Source organism: Xiphias gladius, chromosome 16, assembly GCF_016859285.1.
Source record: "Xiphias gladius isolate SHS-SW01 ecotype Sanya breed wild chromosome 16, ASM1685928v1, whole genome shotgun sequence".
Lineage (NCBI taxonomy): Eukaryota > Metazoa > Chordata > Actinopteri > Istiophoriformes > Xiphiidae > Xiphias > Xiphias gladius.
The window spans coordinates 25,189,908-25,210,699 of NC_053415.1; the positions used below are offsets into that span (position 1 = coordinate 25,189,908).

Genomic DNA, 20,792 nt, shown 5'->3' on the forward strand with positions numbered 1-20,792 from the left:
TTGTTCAGTGGAGGTCGCGTTTCAGCCTTCTTCGCCTCGGCCATGTGCTCTGAGCGCCTGACACTTGGCTCTCCCGGACACTCCAGTCAGGCTGCAGCCCTGGAATATGGCGGAACCGCAGGATAATGGTTCCTGGTAGCGTCACGTTCAATTCTGAGGTCTTCTGCAGTCAGTTTGCACCGTTTCTTCTTCATGCAGTTTTTTTGCGACGCTGTTGACTTTTCGCAACAAAACGTTCGCTTGTCCGGCGGTCACGCCTCAATAGTCTCGCTATTTCTAGACTGTGCCTCCGTCTGAAGGCATTTTTACAATTTTTGACTTTTCAGTGTCAGTTAAATCTCTCTTTTGGCCCATTTTACCCAAGGTTATGATGCTGCCTAGTAATTATGCACTTTAGGCCAAACTCCCGCTCATTACACAAATACATATCACCTGAAAAGGATTAAATCCAATAAGCATTCAAGTTTATAGATATAAGTGCATAGAAATAATGATAAGGTCAGAATTCTCGCTCACAGAGGTGCACGCCGTGTCCGACTGTGTCCTGAGGCGGAGTAGTGCTCTTTGTGACGAGTAAACTGACCTTTAGATGTACAGTAGCAGCGGATAAACTCAACACTCAGGTAGCGAGCATGCACAGCGTCTATCCACTGATGTCACACACACTGCTGAAATGTCACCGTCCAGGCCGACACGACCGTCAAGGCCTCCCAAAAATCAGTCATTTCTGACGCGGACTGGACTTTCTTAACGAGGGGAACAGCAGGAGCAGAGCTGTGACGCCACCGTCCGACGTGCGTGTTCCGAGTTCGCATCTGTAATTTCAAAGACGTGCGCGTTAATGAGCACCTGCTCCAAAATGTTGGTGTCTGCCACATACGGCGATTAAAAACCAAAGCACCGAGAATCCGAAGGGGGCCAGCTGCGACGGGGTGCGTCGAATGACGAGCAGATGGATAGCACCCATCGGCCGCAACATTAAAACCAGTTGCCCATTTCTAATGTTGTGTCTGATCAGAGTCCAGAGCAACAGTATACAAACATTGTAGAATATATTATATAAAACATGTACGCAGCCGGTCCTTATGGGAATAAGTACCAACTCAGGTACCTTTCCGTCGTCTGAGTTCCTGTATTCGCCGCATCAAACTTACAAATGGAAAAGTGTTGATTTTGGAAACGGCGTCCATTAAAAGTTTGCTCTCTGCTGGAGAGAACAACCTTATCAAGAACGCTTACTTATTTCTACAAGTACAAAGTCAATTTTGAGACGGTTATTGCTGTACGGGAAAGTGAAGGGCAGGTAACACTTTAAATCACATTTACTTGGAGTCTGCACTTGTGCTATTTCAGTATGAAGCACGAACGAGCCGCTGCCACACATCAAGCCGCCACTAAAGGGGTCAGACCCAAGGGGTTTATGTCCCAAGAACTCTTTTATTGTAAGCTTGATTTAATATCACATCACTGAATATGTTCTATATGTGTTTCCCACAGTTTTATTATAGTGGAGGTGCAGTGATTGCTCCAATTAACGTCTATAAAAAAAAAAAAAAAGACTAAAATAAAACCCACATACTGTGCTTTCACGAATGTAAACGTGGAGACAAATGGCTCAGTCCGTGGGTCGAAACGGGTCGAGCGAAAAAAAAAAAAAAAAAAGCAAAACACCCGGCAGTTAGTTCGAAGTTTAATAATCACTAGCTGGACAAGCCTTATACTTAATGCAGTTGGTCGTGAGTTGAAGTTAGTTTAAAGTTCTTGACCACTGACCAGCTCGACTTGTATTAATGTCAGAAAGATTCACGTCTTGACTGCGGCACTGTCTCCAATAGGAGACCGGCTCAAACAGAGACCGGCTTCATATACACGTATAAATCTGATCTGCGGCTCTCTTCATTTATTTACCGAACATCCTCCTCCCGTTTCCTCTCTAACGCACGGCGCTGGAGGCCGTTTCGTGGCATTCCTCAACGTTTGGTGGTTGTCTTAGTCCCTAAATACCGGTCCTGCCGGCACTTCCTGTCTCCAGGGACACGCGGATGACAGAGAGTGGCAAACGTCAGGGCCCAGTGGAGGCGGACGGACGGCACAAAACACGAGAGTGTTCAAGTCTGACATCCTAAAAAACTCTGCTCACGTGGCATCACGACACTGTGACACGGCTGTACAGCACTGAATTTATCTGGTTTATATATTTTTCGTGTATCATCGTAGAAAAGGCATCAAAATCGTTGTCAACACAACAATACAGACAGGAAACAAGGATGGAGACCCCTTTTAAACTAATTCATTCATTTATTAAATATAGAAACAAGGTCAAGGTGTTTTATCCTGTGTTGTCTCCCCACAGGTGAACGCACTCATGCACGATCTCGTAAATTCAAGTGCCGATTAAAAAAAACCAAAGATATGTAAATTTATTTTCCAGTATACTAATGATTAACACGTGGTCTCCCATGAAAAACGGAAAATATGTTTTTCAGCCGAGTGTTAATTATAATATAGCCTCCGTGATGCACTGTGGATTAAAGGCAAAGGCACTGAGACACTCGGCATTTCTCGACTGGAAAAACCCAGATGAAGATGATGTTTTTTTATCCACACAAATTAAGTCAGTGCTCTTCAGTGCCTTCATCCTGGCTGCATCGAAGTTTAGTTTCACGGCGACGGTCGCGACAAAAGGCTCACTTTTTAAAATGTGATGCCCAACGGCACCCCACCTGGGGGTCGGGATCCCAGGTTAAATCTGAGGGGTCATAAGTTGAATGAAAGGACGGAAAATCAAAAAGAGAGGAAAAAAAAAAACCTTTCGTTGGCCTATCAAATCCATTTTAAGTGCACGTTGCTGGCAGATTATATCGTAATGTGACTGCTGAGAAATGCTCAACTGTTTAATAAAACCCCTGTGCCAGTATTATAAACTACTGTGCAGTGTTTTTGCATCAAACACGCCTTTAAATGCATTCATCTGTTTCTCCAACTGGAATTCCCGCATCGTATTTCATGCAGTGTAGCCCCACCAAGTTTTATTTTGGACCAGGTAGCTGGTGTGTCCAGGTGTGTCCAATTCCTGAATTTTCCTTTTCCTTTTCCTCCCTCAACACCTTGGAAGGTGCGTCCTTCACCTCTCTGCACCGACTCACCTTGCATGCAAAACTTGAGCTCTTTAGCGTCTGTGACGGTGCTGGCCGGCATCCTCTCCGGGACCTTCTTGCTCATTCGGTTGTAGTTCCTCCTCTTCTTCGTCTCGCCCCACAGGTTGGAGCCGCCGTGCATGCTGGGAATGTTGAGCACGGCGATGCCCTCCAGGGAGGTGTTGCTGAGGTCCAAGATGATCCCGTCGCACTGGGTGGAAAATTAGGATGGGAGACAAAGAACAGCCTGCTTATCACTGACCCACAAAGGTGAAAAGGTTCAGTACTTACGCTAACGGCCAATTCCATACGACCGGGCATGTGTTGCTTCCTTCAGCGCGGGGATTTACTGGTGTCAAATGTTTTCTGGTGGAAAGCCATTCCTCGAAAACTTTATTGCTGTTCTCGACGTGTGAGCTCGGCCGTGTCGGCAGAAATTTCACTAGCAGATCCATTATCTCCAGACTGTGACAAGTCACACAACAACCGCAGGGATGAACAGACAAAAAGAATTTTCTCTCAATGTTTTGGCCTGGTGTGTTGCACTGTAACCACTCCCAGGGTAATTAATGCAGGATTTACATGCTCCGTTGATGTAAGAAGTCACAGCTGCTTTCAGGGACAAGCCGCAGCGTATCAGTTGCAGTAGCGCGGGGTAAAACATCCGTCCCTGCTTGGACCCACTGATTTGTTTATGACTGCAAGATTTGTTTTGTCCTGATGCTCGACTTGTACGGAAGCCAAGCGTGCAGTTCCGTCTCTATTGACAGCAGGAACATACAGTACGCTGGCCCGCTGCCTATACATAATGTATGGAATTAACAGATATAAAGTAACACTATCTGGCACTCTCGTCTTATCTCTGAATTACAACGTGTCTGGCCTCATCTGGATTCAACAAATAATTCAAACACACATGGGAGAACGTCAACAGCCCGCTGCGGTGACTCAGCGTGCAGAGTACTGAGTCAAAGCAACCACAAAAATGCCGGACTTTGCTGCACGTCCCCAATGTGCACGCAGACCGCAGAAGTGTGTGTGAAAGACTATGCAATGCATCTGGAGTGAGACACATACGTACAGTGGGGTGTACTATATGTTCAGCGCTGCATAATCTGTCACCTCGGTGCTTAGGAGGGACAGCGCGGAGACACGGGACAACACGACTGTCTTTAAATCCCTTCCTCTGCTTCCCCAACGCAGCCCGTACAGAAATGCCAGTGCTTCAGACTGAGGCTTTCTCAACAGTATGTCGTGCGGCTCACTTCATGTGTTTAGGTAAGGAGTAAGGACGGCAGTTTATTTATTTATTTTGTTTCACTTCTTTTATTATTCGGTAGTTATGTTTTTTAGCTACCTTCCACGAACACCATTTCCCATAAGCACCCGGGGCGGCCGCGCCTTTTCTGTGCTCACAAAGAAATCGTTGTTTTAACTTTGTTAAAATCCCGAAGGTTTCGGTTCCTCATAGAAAAAAACGCCGTGGTGGAACACACTTCCATTTTTTCGGGAAGACTGACGACAGGAATGCTGAATGAGAGACTGCGCCGGAGAGGGAAGTCGCGACTTCGGCTCCCTGTAACCGTCTGTGAGAGCGTGATACACCGGCAGGAATTTAAACTGTACTCCTAAGTGTACTATTAAAACTGGCAGAACTGATACCGACGTAAAGTAGTCTCCACTACTATGGGTAATGACCATAAAGCGTCTGGTCAATGACAGTAGGTCCCGCCGAGAGTTACATTTTAATTTAAATGTAATTATTAAATTGTGTAAATGGCATTGCTAGCTCCAACGGTCCGATGACTGATCTGGTCGTGAAACACATTTAACTCGCTCCGGGTCTCTCACATACATCCTGTATATTTTCGCTCACCTACATATACACACTCTACATTCAAACACAGGCATCTTTCACTTTTGGGCCTTCGCTTTAGGACAACCGTTGTCTGTGTTACCATTCACCTGACAGACAGTAGCCTCGCTGTCTTCTGCTCCGCTCCTCCACCTTGATGGGGGCAGATTGGAAGTATTACTTGATAACATGAAATGTGCATGACTAAGTAATTAATAATTGAAGCTAAAAACACTTCCAGTATGTATAATTTATTTTTAGTTTGACACTCAAAATTTCCGATAATCTGCTTCATCAGGCGTGGGTGTGGATGTGGTTTGATCATATTTCAGGGGCCGGGACCAAACAGCCCGCCGACTGTCACCAGAATCCAGTCCAGATGTTGGGCCGGGTCTGAATCACTTCCTCACCCATTCACTCACTGCCCTGATGTGACGGTTTTCTCCATGGCGAGCAGAGACACTGACAAAACGCAGACCACTGCATCGAGGGTTCGTCAGCAGAAGGTTGTAGCAGCACTGTTTCTGATTGGACTATGTAGTGGACACGTTCTCACACGCAGAATTCAAATAAAACAACGGGCAGTAACCGCAGTAAATAGGGATTGATTGTGGACACACCCTTGGTAAATCCTGACTGGTGCATGCTAGTATGTGACATCAACTTTTTAGAAATGAGCCCCACCCACTTCAGACCAGTATAAAGAACAAAAATTATAGCGCAGCAATTATGCAAAAATCGCAAAACCTGTTCTTCCTCTGGCAGAGAGAAGTTTCTTCATGAAGGACTCCGTTACTCGTAGTAAGAGGCTGAGACTGAGAAAATAAATTTTCAGGGCCTCTGAAGTCATAGTAATTTAATCTGAACAATAAACGCAGCTGCTTCAGAGTAAACGCTACATTTATTTTCCACGTCCACCGGTACAGGGTTCCTCTCACCGGATGCCCTCCAAAAGTTTCCTGCCCGTGCCAATAACCCGATCGCCCTCATGCGCTGCGGCCCGCCTACACAGTTGTCCCTCACTTTCACACCCGCCTGAGTGGTAAACGTTCCGGCATCTTCCACGGTGCCTTCACATCAAAGAGCTGTTTTTGCAATGGGCTGCACAGACAGATCCAGAAAGAATCCAGGTGAGAGCGTTTACACACAGAGAGGAAACGTTCTGTGATACTTCCTAGGAGGCTGCATTACTAACAAAGTACGTAAAGTTAGTTCTTCTGGATCAAATGTAATTAAAATAAAAAAATTTTTTTACAAAACTGCCCACACAAAGGAAGATTATGCTTTAAACTCCTTAAGATTAAATCATGGTTGAGAAATTTTGCTTCAAAACAGGAGATATATGGGAAAATATGACATAAAAAAGTGATATCAATCAGCACATATCTGACTGGCATTAAGAAAATCCCTTATAGAACCATCTAGAGTATGGTTCAGGTCAGAATGGGTTGTTAGTGATTACTGCTCTGCTCGATCCAAGGGTTTAATGAATAAACAAGCCAGAGTAACTCTAGAGGAAGTTGGAGAAGTTGTTTTCGAGCGCTGCGACTAGTGTCTTACGAACCTAACACTAGAAATCGGTCCTGATGTTGAAAATAGGAACCTATCATACACTGACAATTATCAGAAATACTAACTAACTGTAGTTATGGTGATGTTCTACACAATGAGTCGATCATACTTACAAGTATTGTCCGTGTGATGTCCCTTCATTGTGATGAACGTGGGCACTGTAGTTCACTTTAAACCAGTCCTACACGCATCGTCCTGCTGCTGTAAATGCCCACCACGGCAGCAAATGTGTATTAATCCGCCGCTGAAACTAGACCCCAACAAATGCCCTATTTACTCCTGTTTAGGTAACTTTTGCTAAAAACTAGAGTGCCCAGCTGTTTCAGGAAATTACTGAGCCTTTTTTTTTTTTTTCATTTTTTAAATTAATCTATGTAAAATATAAAGTCTCTGAGCCTTTAAAAAAAAGAGCAAGATGTACATCTCCTCAGTAGAAACAAATGGGCTTGGGGCTAAGTGCCATACACAGGGTAGGGAAGTGAGAAAGTAATAAGAGATGGACTAACAGATGGTTGTTCTTTTAATTGGATTCATTAACAAGGTCATTCACTCCAATTCACTTACCTAACTAATGACGTCTCGAATATTTCTGTCTGAGGATAAGCATAAATAATTTTCCAAAGTTGGTCTGACCGGATTTTTTGACCTGACCGAAGGTGTGGCGGGTGCAGGGCTTGAACCCTTTGGGATGCCATGCAGCTTGTTTGCATTGGCTTTCCAAAAAGTTGTTTTTCCGGTGTGTTTTACTCGGGAGTCTCGCAGTGCTTCGAGCACCCAGGTGACAGATTATGCAGTGCTGTGTGACAGAATGAGGCAATCAGTGACTTTATGGAGCATTAATCTGATGATGTGCTAAGAATAGCCCGCCTCATTAATATGGCAAAACTACTTTGGTGTAAATTTCTGCAACAACTAGAAAAAAACATAAAAGAGTAACGGCACTTAAAAGCCTGTCAACGAAGAGACAGAAAAGTAAACTTGTCAACATGTAGTGTACACAAGATTTTTCTCTTTTTTTTCATTAAATGTGGTATATCTTGAGTATTTAAGGATATTTTGCTCGTTTCTCTCAGCGACAGAACCAGTCACTCTTTGTAGCCACTCGTCCATTCGGCCTCAGGGAAAACAGTTTTGGATAAGACTGTGACTCACCTCCACTTCTATGCATTCGTTGAGTTTCTTGCAGGTGGCAGATATGGTCTCAGTGGTGCCAAACTCAAAGTACCACAGCTTGTTCTTCATTCTGAGGAGAGAGAGGGGGAGACAGAGCCCGCAGACATGTTTTTAACTAACACATTAGAAAAAATTCCCAGTCCCAACTTAGCTTGCACATGGGTACAGTGTTGTGAGCCTGCGGCATGATTTGTTTCGGGTGCAGTGGACACATATTGAAGCAGTCCGGTGCCTTCAGTCATACTCAGTTTGAAACTGACAGCCCAGGACAGCTAGCAGCCATGTGACCAGAGAGGTCAAAGCACCCTAAAGCCTTAAAGTGGAGACACTGGCACTGGCAGCACTGGTGCTTTAGATAGTGAACCACAGAAAGTTAACTCCGCCATCTGTCAAACAGGCCTTCTGCTGCTGTCCGCGCTTTCATCAAAGCAACGCGCATATTTTTTCGCCTCAGTGCCCTTATGACAAGAGTTGAAACGTCAACGTTGCCTCTAGAGGGGACACGGGGTGAAACATTGCTGGTGGAGACTTTAAGGTCAAGGTAAATGTTACTGTGATGCACAACATTCAGTGCAACCCACAGGTCTGAGTGAGCAATGCTTCATTACTGCCCCGCAGATGGATTTGTCAGAGGTGACCTGATAGCTGCAGTTTTGTTTATATCCCGATGACATTTGCGGCAGTTTTAGAACTGGAGAGTGGCTGATCAACACAGTTCACAGTCAAGGTGAAATATCTGCTTGACCAATCCGTGAATATCAACAAGGAACTGACGAAACCCTAATGACGTGTGTCATCAGTCAGAGTTGAGAGCGGGGAAAAAAAAAACCCAACGGGTTCGCTAGCTGAAGAGAACTGGAGGTGACTGTGGAAATTCGTACCACACGTCGCACCAGCTGTACGATTCACAGCCCCCAAATTAGTCTTAACCTGTCTGCAAAATGTGTGTGATAACAAGACTGAGAGTCAGCATCCATGCTAGTGACTGTGAGGCTGTGTGATATTCACCATGTTCATCATCTTATTTTAGCGTGTTAGCATGCTACTTAGCACTTAAAGTACCGCTGAGGTCGATGTTGATGTCATTAGTTTAGCAGGTATTTGGTCACAAACCAAAGTGTTGGGCAAACTTAAGATTTTGACCAGATGATGGCACTAGATGAAAAGTTAAGGGATCACCAAAGCCAGTACAATTCGTCCTGAGTGGAACACAGACGTCCGAACCACATTTCATGGCCATCCATCCAGTAGTTGTTGAGACATTTCACTCCAAACCACAAAAATCAACCTCAAGGTGGCGCCGGAGGAAAAGTCAGGGGATCACCGAAGTCAGTAGGCTTCATCGCCTGGGGACCATGAATGTCTCTACAAAATTCTGTGCCAGTTCATCCAATAGTTGGTGATATATTTCAGTCCGTACCAAAGTGGTGGACCAGCCAACCGAAAAAGGCGTTGGCATCCATAGGCCCACGTCTTCAGTGCGCCTAAAAGTTATAAACTAAGTTTTCACTTAGGCCGTTTTCAAACCTGCGTTGTTTAGTCTGGTTGAATCAGACTCTGGTTGGTTTCCCCCCCCTTGGTTACGACTCATTTGGGTTGATCCTAACACAGCTATTGCACTCGGGCGTGGACCAAAATAAGCCTTTGAAGGAAGTGGTCCCTGTCTGATCACTAACGAATTCTGTAGGGGTTCATTTGCGGTGGGATCCGACGGGATCCGATCTCATTCTAACCCAACTACAAAACGTACTCTGCAAGTTTGAGCCAGGTGTGCTTTGTGTGCTCTGATGCGAATGAGCTACGTCAGCGGTTGCTAGCAGCGGGCTGGAGAATGAATCGAGGTCTGACCTGGACTACCAACAAAGCACATTGCTTGATATTTGGACGTGTAGGATCCTCTTCGGAGCCTTCTTCCTGTGTTTACTTTTCACTCAAACCCCAGAGACATCAATCCAGTGAGCATAAAGATCTTTCTCCTGTGGCTTTTAGCGAAGACTCCTGACCAAAATACCCCTGAAAAAAAGCTAAGCAAGTGAACCTTGAGTTTCGAATTTTTATCCCAGATCAGTGTTTAAAGGCTTCAACTAACATTTAAATTTCCTTATCTATTAGTCTGCCTTTTATTTTTCTCAATAAATTGATTTGTTGGTTTGTATATAAAATGCGAGGAGAGAGTGAAAAAGGCCGTAAGGACATCCACAGATGCTCACGCTCCGACTGACAACAGTCCAAAAACCCAAACATATTGAGTTAACTATCACGTATGACAAAGAAGAGCATGAAATCTAGAGACGTCCCGAGCTCCGTGCCGATCTGGGCATACTTTAATGGATTGACATTGGCTAGAATAACGCTGATCAAAATCTGATCCCTTCATTACTGTGCTCGGCTGTGTTTTGTCCACCTCAGTGAAAGCTGCTGGTGTTGCAGCTTCTCTCCCTTGAGACAGATGGGGTCCACAGTGCAGCAACCAGCACCGCAAAGCCCGTGAAAATAGGCCAGCGAAAATTAGTGTGTGTGAGCGTGAAAAATTATTTGGGTGTAGCAGTGCGGGACTCTTGAGTTCAGAGATTGAGGTTGGAATAATACACAGATTCACTAAGCTGTAGCTTCTCATTTTTAGCCGCTGCTGAGCTTCGCTTTCGCCGGTTAAAATGAAAAAAATGCCGTTTAATGACAAATGAAACTTTAGGCCTGTCAGGCTGTGGGCCCTCTGCACGCCGCTGTCAGTACTTGTCAAAGATAGTTTGTGAGGGAAGAACCTCCACCCTGTAACACCACCATACAACCATGAGTGAACTGAGGGGTTTTTTTTAGTTCCAACAAATCCAACAGAATGAGACTTCTTTCTTTCTTTTGCATCATATAAAAATTTAACCTTGTAAACTCTACATTTCTGAACTATGACTTTCAGTATTTAGATCAAGAAGCTCATAAAAAATAAGGTGTGTGAAATTAACTCATCTACAGCTATGTTATGTCAATGTGTCAGATCCTTAGGCAAATTTGATCAACATTTAAGCAACATAAATCGGATCAGACTCGGTATCGGGGCGAAAAAAAAACTAGATCGGGTCATCCCTGATCAAATCCTCACATAGGAGAAGCTGAAACCGGCAAATGTTTGGAAAATGCCGCCTAAAAAAGTATGCCTGAAATTGTAAAAATCTTTATGTGATAACTGATCCATCGATTAACTGTCTGCTCGTTGCAGATCTGATGTGTTCCAAAGAACCCGAGTGAACCTCGACGCTCAAGTCGCCAAAATGTTTCGCTTCACCTTTTTGTAAAGGCTCATAAAAAAAAAAAAAAACACGACTAGCAGCATAAGTGATGTCTCACCCTGCCTTACTCCAGACTTTACACATATTTCATGATATGACAGCGGGTGCACTGGCGTGTGGATACGCTGCTGATACCGACAACACAGCTATTGACACAACAGCTCTGTATAATGTGGGCTTGCCAGCGCCAAGGTTATGAGCCACCACGGCACTGAGGAAAAGAAGAGGACATCAAACATTCACGCAGAACATGACCTAAGGAAACACTGCCTGAAAACTTCCGAATATTCTCAAATAAATATTCACTCAGTTTCACCATAAACCCTTGCAGCAGACTTCAAACAAAGCATTCAGGTCTTTAATAACTGTTTACTTTACTTTGAGTGTAAGTAAAATGTCTTAAGCCGCTGTACTTGCTCACATGTTTTTCTCCCTGCTAATTGTCTTTCTGTCCCTTGTTCTCTCTCTCTCACCTTAATACCTCCCCTGAAACCTCTGCTGCTGTCAAATCAGGGGATTATGAGCATATTTGAGATCACAATTAGGAGCGGTTGCGATTCTCAACGAGGCGAGCTGCCCAACCTCATTAAGCGGCTTCCACTTGAGACGGCCTGTAAAAAATGCAATTAACTCATGTTTTTCCCCTCTCTTATGAACACAGAGTGCAACAGGGAGACACACTACTTCCATAAGTCTTTCCTCCGTTATTCCCATGGTTCTGCACAAAAAAAAACCTAATGCAAAACTAGAACAAAAGGGATTGGGGGTATTTTTCCAATCATTTTTTGTCCCATTTTTAGTCTCTAGTTCGGCTTGTGAGGCTGGCTTGTGCTGAACCCCGGGGCTTTGACTGGTAGGGAGATGGTAATGGGTTTAGCGTTGAGAAGTGTGGTCGCAAGAATTAACGACGGACTCCCTAACAAAGAAAAGTACTCATTATCTCTTTCGAACTGTAGCATTTCAAAGAGATTTCAAAGACCAGGTGGAGTCACATTTTATCTAACAGAGAACCGAGACCGGCACTGTATTAAGACGGAAAGGGGGGGGGGGGCCACGTTGTTGGGAAAACACGGTTCAGGCGCTTCAGGCGTCCAGAACCCTCTAACTGAGTATCTGGCCAACCCCTTGCCCAATACCACGCTACCCCTCCCCGCAGATAAGCATCTCTGTTAATCCCCCCAATATCAGCAGTGACCCCATGACCCCACCGCCCTCTTCGCTGCCCCTCCTCCTCCACCTCCTCTCTCATACCTGTTGTGAAATCAGGAGGACGCGAGGGTGTACTCTGACGTCACTTTGAAAAAAATAAAAATAACCGTAATCGACAATGAGCCACACGATGCTCTGGTCAGTCAGTGGTCCGAGGACACTTGAATCTGAATTTGCAGTTTCCGCGCCTCTCTGAGTTGCTTGTGGACAGGCCCGTAAAACTATTTTTGATTTTATTACGCAGCGCTTTCAGAAATCTTTGCGTTACTCGGCCATAAGGTTTTTTTTTCCCCGATGTCAAGGCATGGCAGTCAGCGGATGCCGACTGATGCATGTTTGCCACTCGGGGGAGGGTCAGTGGCAGCCACAGCATATTACATACAGCTGATCACACATATATCAGTTTAAATTTAGAAAGGGTACAGGATACCTTTAGTCGTCTGACAGCCGCATGACGCACACAAGCACGTCATCGCCCCTAAATTCCAGTCAGAGGGAACTTGGGAAATTTGAGAAATAATCTTGTCAGTGCTCACTGGGGGACAAGCTATGTAATGGCATAAACTTTTTTTTGTAAAATCTGACCGACCAGAGACTTAACAGGTGATTATGTCAGCGTTGTGTTCAAAACTCGTCACCGCTGCTGCCAAGGGGCCAAAAAAGAAAGGCCTTGTGATTTCGGGGTTTTAACCTCAGTCCTCGGATCGTCGTCAGAATATAATCAGCTGCTTCCTCGGCTAAGGCAGATCTGTCCTACAACTCAGCCTGAAATCCGTTCCATTGGTCTTTGAAGAAAAGGGCAAAATTTCAAGTTCACCAGGACTTGTATTATTGATTTGTTTTATCTAATTTTATCCCCTTTTTAATGTCAAAAAACAAAAAAAAAACAAAAAAAAACAGCCACAAAACGAACATCTTGAGTGTCGGCCTTGGGAACACATGTCAACAGTAAATTTTAAATAAACTTAGCTACTGTGTCTGAAAGCTGATGAATAGCTAAGTAAGTGAACCTTGAGTTTATTTATTGTTAAATCACGGGAACTGTATCCTGTATTGTCCCACCAACTGTTTTCGGTCAAATGAAGGAAGTGGGACATACCTTCAGAAAGGCGTGGATATGAGACCATCATGAAGGGGGAAAAGATGCATTTTTTAAAACGACTCTCTCTCCCTCAACATTTCCAAATCCAACTCTTCTACTCTGAAACTCCCCCACTTGCGATGACAGACACACACTCACGCGTTCACATACAGAAAGACGGCATTGTCCCCGGTGTGAGAAGTCATTAGCACCTGGGCTTCGGGCTCCTGGAGGTCTGGCTACCGTGACCATTAGAAGCTGTTGGAGCTCCACAGGCTGAGGTGTCAGCAGTCACACATCCCCTCTGTCCCAACAGGCCCAACAGACTGGGGGTTGGGGGGGGTTGACACAGGGAGGTGGGGTTTGTATGTGCTAGTAGACAAGCGGGGGATGGTGTGTGTGTGTGTGCGCAGACAATGTGGGATTTTGAGTGGCAGGGACATCGACAGCAAGGCTCTGAGCTGAGTGCTGCATGTGGCTACGGGCCTCTCTCACCGGGTCAAAGGTGACTTATCATCTGCTCGCCCGTAGAGAGAAAAAAAAACTGCCCCATCTCCACACCGACGCCTTTCCATTCAAGTGGCTGTAAAAACGGACGGATGGCTACTCTGCCAAGACATCAGTCAGACTACAATGAAACAGTTGTAGCTGTCCATCAGCTGTCCGCCGCCCCGTGGAAGTCCTGAAGAAGGAAATTCACACGAGAACAATAACCTCCAGTGCTGGCTTCCAGCAAATACTGTACATTAGACTGGTGGTATTATTTTGTGTGGGGCCGAGTGTCAGTACAGTTCATGTTTTGTGAACCCTGTCGCTTGGAGCTTATAACTGGACCGGAGCCACGAGTGGCTCACACAGGGAGGGAGCGAAGCAGTCCGCGGAATTTAAATAGTCTGAACCGTCACAAAGCCAAAGCGAAGCACATTTTGTGGTAAAGACATGGCTTTTTAGGTTACAGAGAGGTTAACCTCTCTGTTTATGTACACTGAATATGTCCTGGTCTTCACATAAACGCTCGACATCTTTTAACTCTGGCCCTTGTCTAATGGATCAAAGAGATGGCCCCTGGAGAACAGAGGTATCTTTGTTTTATCTTACATCACCCTCTCTTCCTTCTGCCTGTGATGCTGGAAACAGATAGGGGACTAGGGGTGGAAACTTCAGCATTAATTATTGAATTTCAAAGAGTGAAAAACACATCTCTCTTTTTCTCTCTCTCACTCTCCCTGCAGTTCTTTCTTTTTTTTTTTTTTTTTTGACGGTACATGGACTAATTATCTGTAGAGGGAAGCGGCAGCATACATGTTGTTGCCATCATGCAAACAACATGAAACACCGGCCAAACATATAGAGCTGCACAAAGACCCAGTTCCCAAGTGAGTCGGTGGCAAAAAAACAAGATTTTATACTTTACTGAGTGGTTCAACATAGTAAAAGTTAATTGTGACCGAGGCGGCGGGGAATTCCACACCGTGCCCTCTGTGATTTGTGCTCATCACTTACGCACAACCACACAGAGTCAGTGTACAGTGTACACAGAATGGCTTTTAAGCAACTGATCGGGGCAAGTCTGCATGCAGCCGGACCAGTGATACCAGCCGGTCCTTCGCATAGGGGCTGCGCTTTGAGACGCTGGAGAACATAATCGCGCCGACAAACACACACCTCAGCCTCGGGCTGCAGCAAAGACAACAGGCCGGCCACAGAAGTGAGCCAAGCAGCGCCATATACTCGTCTACGGTCACTCACCTCGGGGCTACAGTATCTATCCACAGAGGGTGTGTGTGCATACTGCTGCCGTTTGTTTCTCCACTGAGTCTGGATGAGTCGTCGGAGAGAGGCGCGGCCACAGAAAAAGGCTGCCGGAAATGAAAGCAATGAGACATCAAAGATTACGGTTCCTCCTGTGGGCCACTCGGGATGAACTGTAATCACTTTGGTGACTCCACTTCTCTTCTGGCACCATCATCAGGGCAGAATTTCAACGACAGCCGTATTCATTAAATCTGGGTTTAATTACAATGTTTTTTGGCAGATGTGAGGCATTTACATCTAAATATATAGAAAATGCACCCAGACCGCCGCCAAGGCCAATGTCTAACAACATACACCAGACTTCAGAGAAAAAAATTCAAATTCATAGTAAAAGATCCAGACCTCCTCCAAGACTCAATGGGTCCCACCCTGGCCCGTGCCCCATCCCCCCACCAAGTTCAGTGCAAATCGGTTCGGTAGTTTTTGCGTAATCCTGCTGAGAAATAAACCAACAAACGAACCAACAAACCAACAGACAGACACCAGTGAGCAATTAACCTCCTTGGCGGAGGTTCCCAGTCGTAAGCACGACTTGGATGTTGCAGTGATCGCTATTTACAATTCGGAAAACTAGTAATTATGATAACTCTGACGTGACATGAGTGTGGTACAAGTGCATCCTTAGGAAACAGTCCTCCTGCTACTTCCGGCCGGTAGGTGGTGGCCAACACAAAATGTGTATACCACCACCCATTGGGCAGGAGGATTTTCAGATTCCCCCTTTTTGTAACGGGCCACCCCGACGCCATAACCTAAACATCAAGTGTGCGTACGGAAATGGGAGGCCAGCTTCAAAGAGCTGCTAGCATGGCTGTAGACTCGTAAGCAACGCAAGGGGTTTAACGGGAGCCCTGCCGTAGGAACTGTACCTATGTCGCAGGTTTTGATTTGTAGTTGACAGTCGCCTTTTAACCTGTTGATATGTGCTGTATGTAGACTGATCAGACAGTAACTGTGTTTACACTCTTTCATTTACTTTTACCTCTACTTATTTATTGAACTGGAGTTACGTCCGGGTAACCGTAACTTTATTTTGCTGTGTGTCGTTACTGAGTAGGGGACTACCGTCGGGAAGTCGCTGTGTTTGCACTCATTCGTTCATACAGGTTCGCAGCGTAAACACTTTGTTAGACGTCTGCTGCCGAAAAGGAGAAGACTACTCAACAAACTCCGATGCCGTAAGAAACATGTAGGGAAAAACATAAGCAGCCAGTCACAGTTTTAGGGTCCCCACGTGGGGTCTCCGTCGACATCTGTAGCCCTGACATGTAGTGACATTGTTGGGCAGAAGCAGGTCATCTTACGGCCTAGTCTATGGCGTAACCTCAGAGCCTACCCACATAGCCGCTGTAGGTACGGTGTAGCCTGTCAACGCCGTTTTCGTATAGATCAAACTTTAGTCTTGTTGGACACCAACGGCACACAGGAACAGAGGAACAAGATATATCAGGCTCTGGCACACAGACTATACATGTTAGTAGGATTCATTCACTGATGGTTTCGGTCTTTTCATGGAATTTGATGAGTGTTTTTCCACACATGAGGAACTGTGCATTCACAGGAGCACTCCGCCGATTTTACACAGGATCAGTTTAGTCACCAACAGGAGTACTACTCAGCCTGGAGGGGGAGGATATGTTAAATCTGAGAGAATAACCCTAACAACGTTATCAGGGTTAGCCCAGATTGCCTTTGGGACTTCTGACTTGCAACAGGAAGCCTGCATTTAACACGCAGATGAAGCTTGCGTCTCGCTGGTGTGACAAAGTTGAACTCAACTTTTCTGAACTTGTGCTGCTACGGGCGGTGCTTCATCGCCCAAATATCTTTTCATCCGACTCCGGATCGCTGCTGCTCTCTCCGGCGACCTCTCTCACTCTGCAGTCAGACTGAGGCATTCCGGCGTTATATAACAGTTAATGAGACGGCTCTGCGCTTGTCCTCATGGCTTGTCATTTGACGAAACCTTCTCTGCTATTAAGATGAGGCTGACCTCCATTTATGTCATAGTTGTCTCCATCTGCCTTCATTCAGCTCTCCTGCAATGTAGTTTCTAGACAATTTACTCCTCATTTGACTTTGTATAATTAGTTGGAAATTGAACAGACGACTAATAGTTCCGAACATTTGTGGCAAGACTATGGAAACCATGGCACCGGCCCAGTTAGACACTAGCTTCACATACTCTCACGTCATAGTTCAGTTCAATTTAAGCACAAAACAGGCACTGCCGATGCACCGATCCCACGTTGTAGGCAGGCTTTCTCCCGCTATTGATTAGTGACAACGGCGGCTCAGCGTGATATTGAGTTTCCAGATTAGAGTGCGAGGTCTCCAGCTGGTTATAAGGTTGCTCGTTAGCTAATGGTGTTAAGACAGTGGAGGAGGGAGGGTTAACTGTCTTTTCGACCGGCGAAACATCACGTCAAGTGCCACTATCCACCTCATCGACTGCTCAGTGCCAGTGTGTGTCCCTCCTTGTGGCTGTTTTTCAAAATATGCCGTTCAGTTACCTGCTGTTGAACTTCTCGGGGTGCTTTTCCCGCATCAGATGAAAGCGATGGGCAATGGAGGCGTCCTGTAGGAAAAGAACAGAAGAGACAACATTACCGGCAGGACATCAGTAAACCTTAGACTTTATCACAGCCTGCTACACAGTTGTTTGCATATGTTTGGGCAGCCCTTGGCAAACTCCTTATTTTGTTGATTTTTGAAGCGAAAAGGAGTAAATTCAAACACACATAAAAATTGACACTTTCCTCAAATGTTAATCTACTGATTTTGATTAATTGTATCTGTTCTTGGTTTAGGCATTTTCACCCATCCTCCCATCAGATCACTTCAAGTTCTGAGATATTTTAGGCTGTTTGAGATCTAGCCCCAGGTTTTCAGTGATGTTCAGGTCAGGGGTCTTCGAGGGCTCTTCCCAAAGCTTCCACTTGTGTCTCTTGAAGCAGTTCATGGCGGATTTTGAGATCTGCTCTGGGTCATTGTTCTGTTGTGCGAGCCAAGCCTCTTTTCAGTTTCCCTTTCGTGGCTGACTTGCAGGACATCTGCATCCAGAAGTTGCTGATATTTTTAGGAATCCGTTCTTCCCTCTTATCAGTGCAGCTGCTCCTGTGCCACTGGCTCCCACACACTCCCACAACAGAATATTTCCTCCTCCATGCTTAACAGTTGGCGAGGTGCTCCAAATGCTCCAAACACACTTTTGCTGACTGCGTCCAGAGAGCTCAGTTTAAACTTCACGTGTCCAAGAACCACTCTGACTTCTCCAGATGTTGCTTTGCAGACTTGTGGCGAGGACGCAGATAAGGTTTCCTTCTGGTGACTCCTCCACGCCGACGCCATTTGTGCGTCGACGCTGCACAGTGAACGGTGCACCTCCGTGCACCTCGCTCCTGTGTCAGCTAAACCTTCCTGCCGCTCCTCTGCAGTCGTATGGAGGGTTTGCGTTGCCTTTCCGCCCAGCAGACCTGCAGTTTTATCTGAAAGTTTTCTTTGTTTTTCCAGATCTTGTCTTGACTTCCACAGTTTCCCTTATCTGCCATTTCTTAATGACATTTCTGTCAATGGAAATTTCAAGGCGGAAGCTCTTTGATGTCTTTTTATAGCCTCTCCTGCTTTGTAGGCATCGATTAGCTTCATTTTCAGATCCTCAGTCAGTGGCTGAGAGGAGCCCATGGTTGTTGAGTGTTACCGCAAGCTTTGAAGAGTCAGATAATTTATCAGCTCTTGAATTGTCATCAGCTGACAAACCTTAGCGGCCGTTTTTGACCTGCATTACACCTGCCTCAGTCAAGGCCTAACAAGTTAATGTAGTCTGAGTGTTGTAAAAGTAGTAAGGTGCTTTGCACACGCTATAGTTGCCGTTTCTTTTCTTTTTTTCTACTTTTTAAGTTCATGAAATAAAAAAGGAGTAGTGCATTAACATTTGAGGCTCAATTTTAATGTTTGCTGTCTGTTTCCTGCAGAGGAAGATTGGATTTACTTCTTTTCACTTGCAAATCACCAAAGAAACATGTAATTTGCCCGGGGTTGCCCAAACTCTTGCAGACATCTGTAGGTATGCAAGTTTGAACGATATCCAACCTTTTTCTGTCCTAGTTTTGGTCAATACACGGCACCTACAGGTTAGAATATCATCGTACTCACTACCGTCACTGTGTAGATTGTGGACTTCAGCACTCTACTGGACACATAACTATATAGTGGATAATTTACCTGAAACGATCGATTAAATGATCTGTGTAATTAGTTGACTGCGTTTAAATTGAATCAGCAACTATTATTTATTAAGGATGTGTCCTTTCTGTCATTTTCCAAGCGACAGTGCCAAACATTTTCCGGTCCTGGCTTCTCCAGCGTGATGATTTGCTGTCCTCTTTGTCAGATATGATAGTAAAGCTGATGAAATCTTTGGGTTTTGGTTTATTTACGGCCCTACTACGTACCGTGTTTATGTCTGGCACTGGATTTTATCACCTGACAGTGGCACACAGGTACACACAATTTTAAGCTGACCAAACGGTATTTTGGCCAAAACTACCTCAATAAGACCCAAAAGTGTGAATTTTCCCTGTAATTGTCGTTGTCTTTGTTACAAAAGTGTAGCTCTGTGTAGTTAGTTAGTCTCTGTAACAATGTCACGTCATCTACTGAGGTAATCCAGTCAAAATTGGGCTGACAGCGTAAAATACTAAGTACAATAGAGCTCTAACTTATGTCACAATGCAGCATTGAGCTAAAGGTCACAAGTTGATCCGAGCAGGACTCAGACTGGACCCCGCCCTCCTCTCCCCGTGTGTTTAACTCTTGACCTCTGGGGCAGGGGGTGAACGTAACCCTGATCAGTCACAAGAGCGGGCTCAGAATGACCTCTCGTATCGGCAAACGTTAAGAGCAGCAAGGGACCCACGCTGTCACAACAGCACTAGCAATGCTCTGCATCTTGAACCCTGAAGAAATGTTGCTTTCCTCCAGTCTTTATTCATTTATTAACAGATTTATTCACAGATAGTGCTTGGCAGTCACAAGAGCCTCTGATAGCGCTTCATGTTAAATTACAGAGTTCCTAACCTTAAAATATACTGAACTGCACAAGTCAAATAAAGGGGGATTAAATCTAAACCGCTGTCATTTATTTGACTTGTGCAGTTTAGCATTTTCAAAGCAACTCGACCGTTTTAAAAGGGTAAGATCTCTGTCTGCAACAACTCCAATAAGGCTCAAGTCTAAACTGAACGTAGTCAGATTAACATATAGACTCAAGCAGTGCGAGAATACCATGAATATCCAGCAAAACGCCTCGCAGCATGTAGACATTCAGCGTGCACACAACATACAGCAGTGCTCTGGACACTTGAGCTTTGATTGGATGTGATCAATTAAACGGAGCAGCCTTAATTTGACCTCAGGTTGAGCCTGACCAGAGCTGCTTCTGCTCGTCTCAGGCCTGAGGATGTGATCTGTCTTTCGCAGATAAACGTTCAGTGTACATTTAAAATAAGATCCAGATGCATGTGCTCGGAGATTAAATCAACTATATGTCAATGGAAGTCTTATGGCTAATGTAGATCCAACTGCTGGACGCGGCTCCGGTGATGTCGATGGTACACAGCACCGGAGCACGGTGAATGGAAAGTGTCACTCTGACGCTGGAGTCA

The 20,792-nt window shown here is 45.2% G+C and overlaps 1 protein-coding gene across 2 annotated transcripts in view; it reads right to left on the reverse strand.

Annotated features, from left to right (window-relative positions):
* The window catches only part of LOC120801074 (diacylglycerol kinase beta), a 92,412-nt gene that overhangs the window by 20,539 nt on the left and 51,081 nt on the right, over window positions 1–20,792 (reverse strand). For both annotated transcript variants that reach the window (XM_040147596.1, XM_040147597.1), the window contains 3 exons: window positions 17,640–17,704; window positions 7,717–7,807; window positions 3,147–3,348 (listed from right to left, as the gene is read on the reverse strand). In XM_040147596.1, the coding sequence (XP_040003530.1) occupies window positions 3,147–3,348; window positions 7,717–7,807; window positions 17,640–17,704 (358 nt within the window). The remainder of the gene's footprint in view (window positions 1–3,146; window positions 3,349–7,716; window positions 7,808–17,639; window positions 17,705–20,792) is intronic.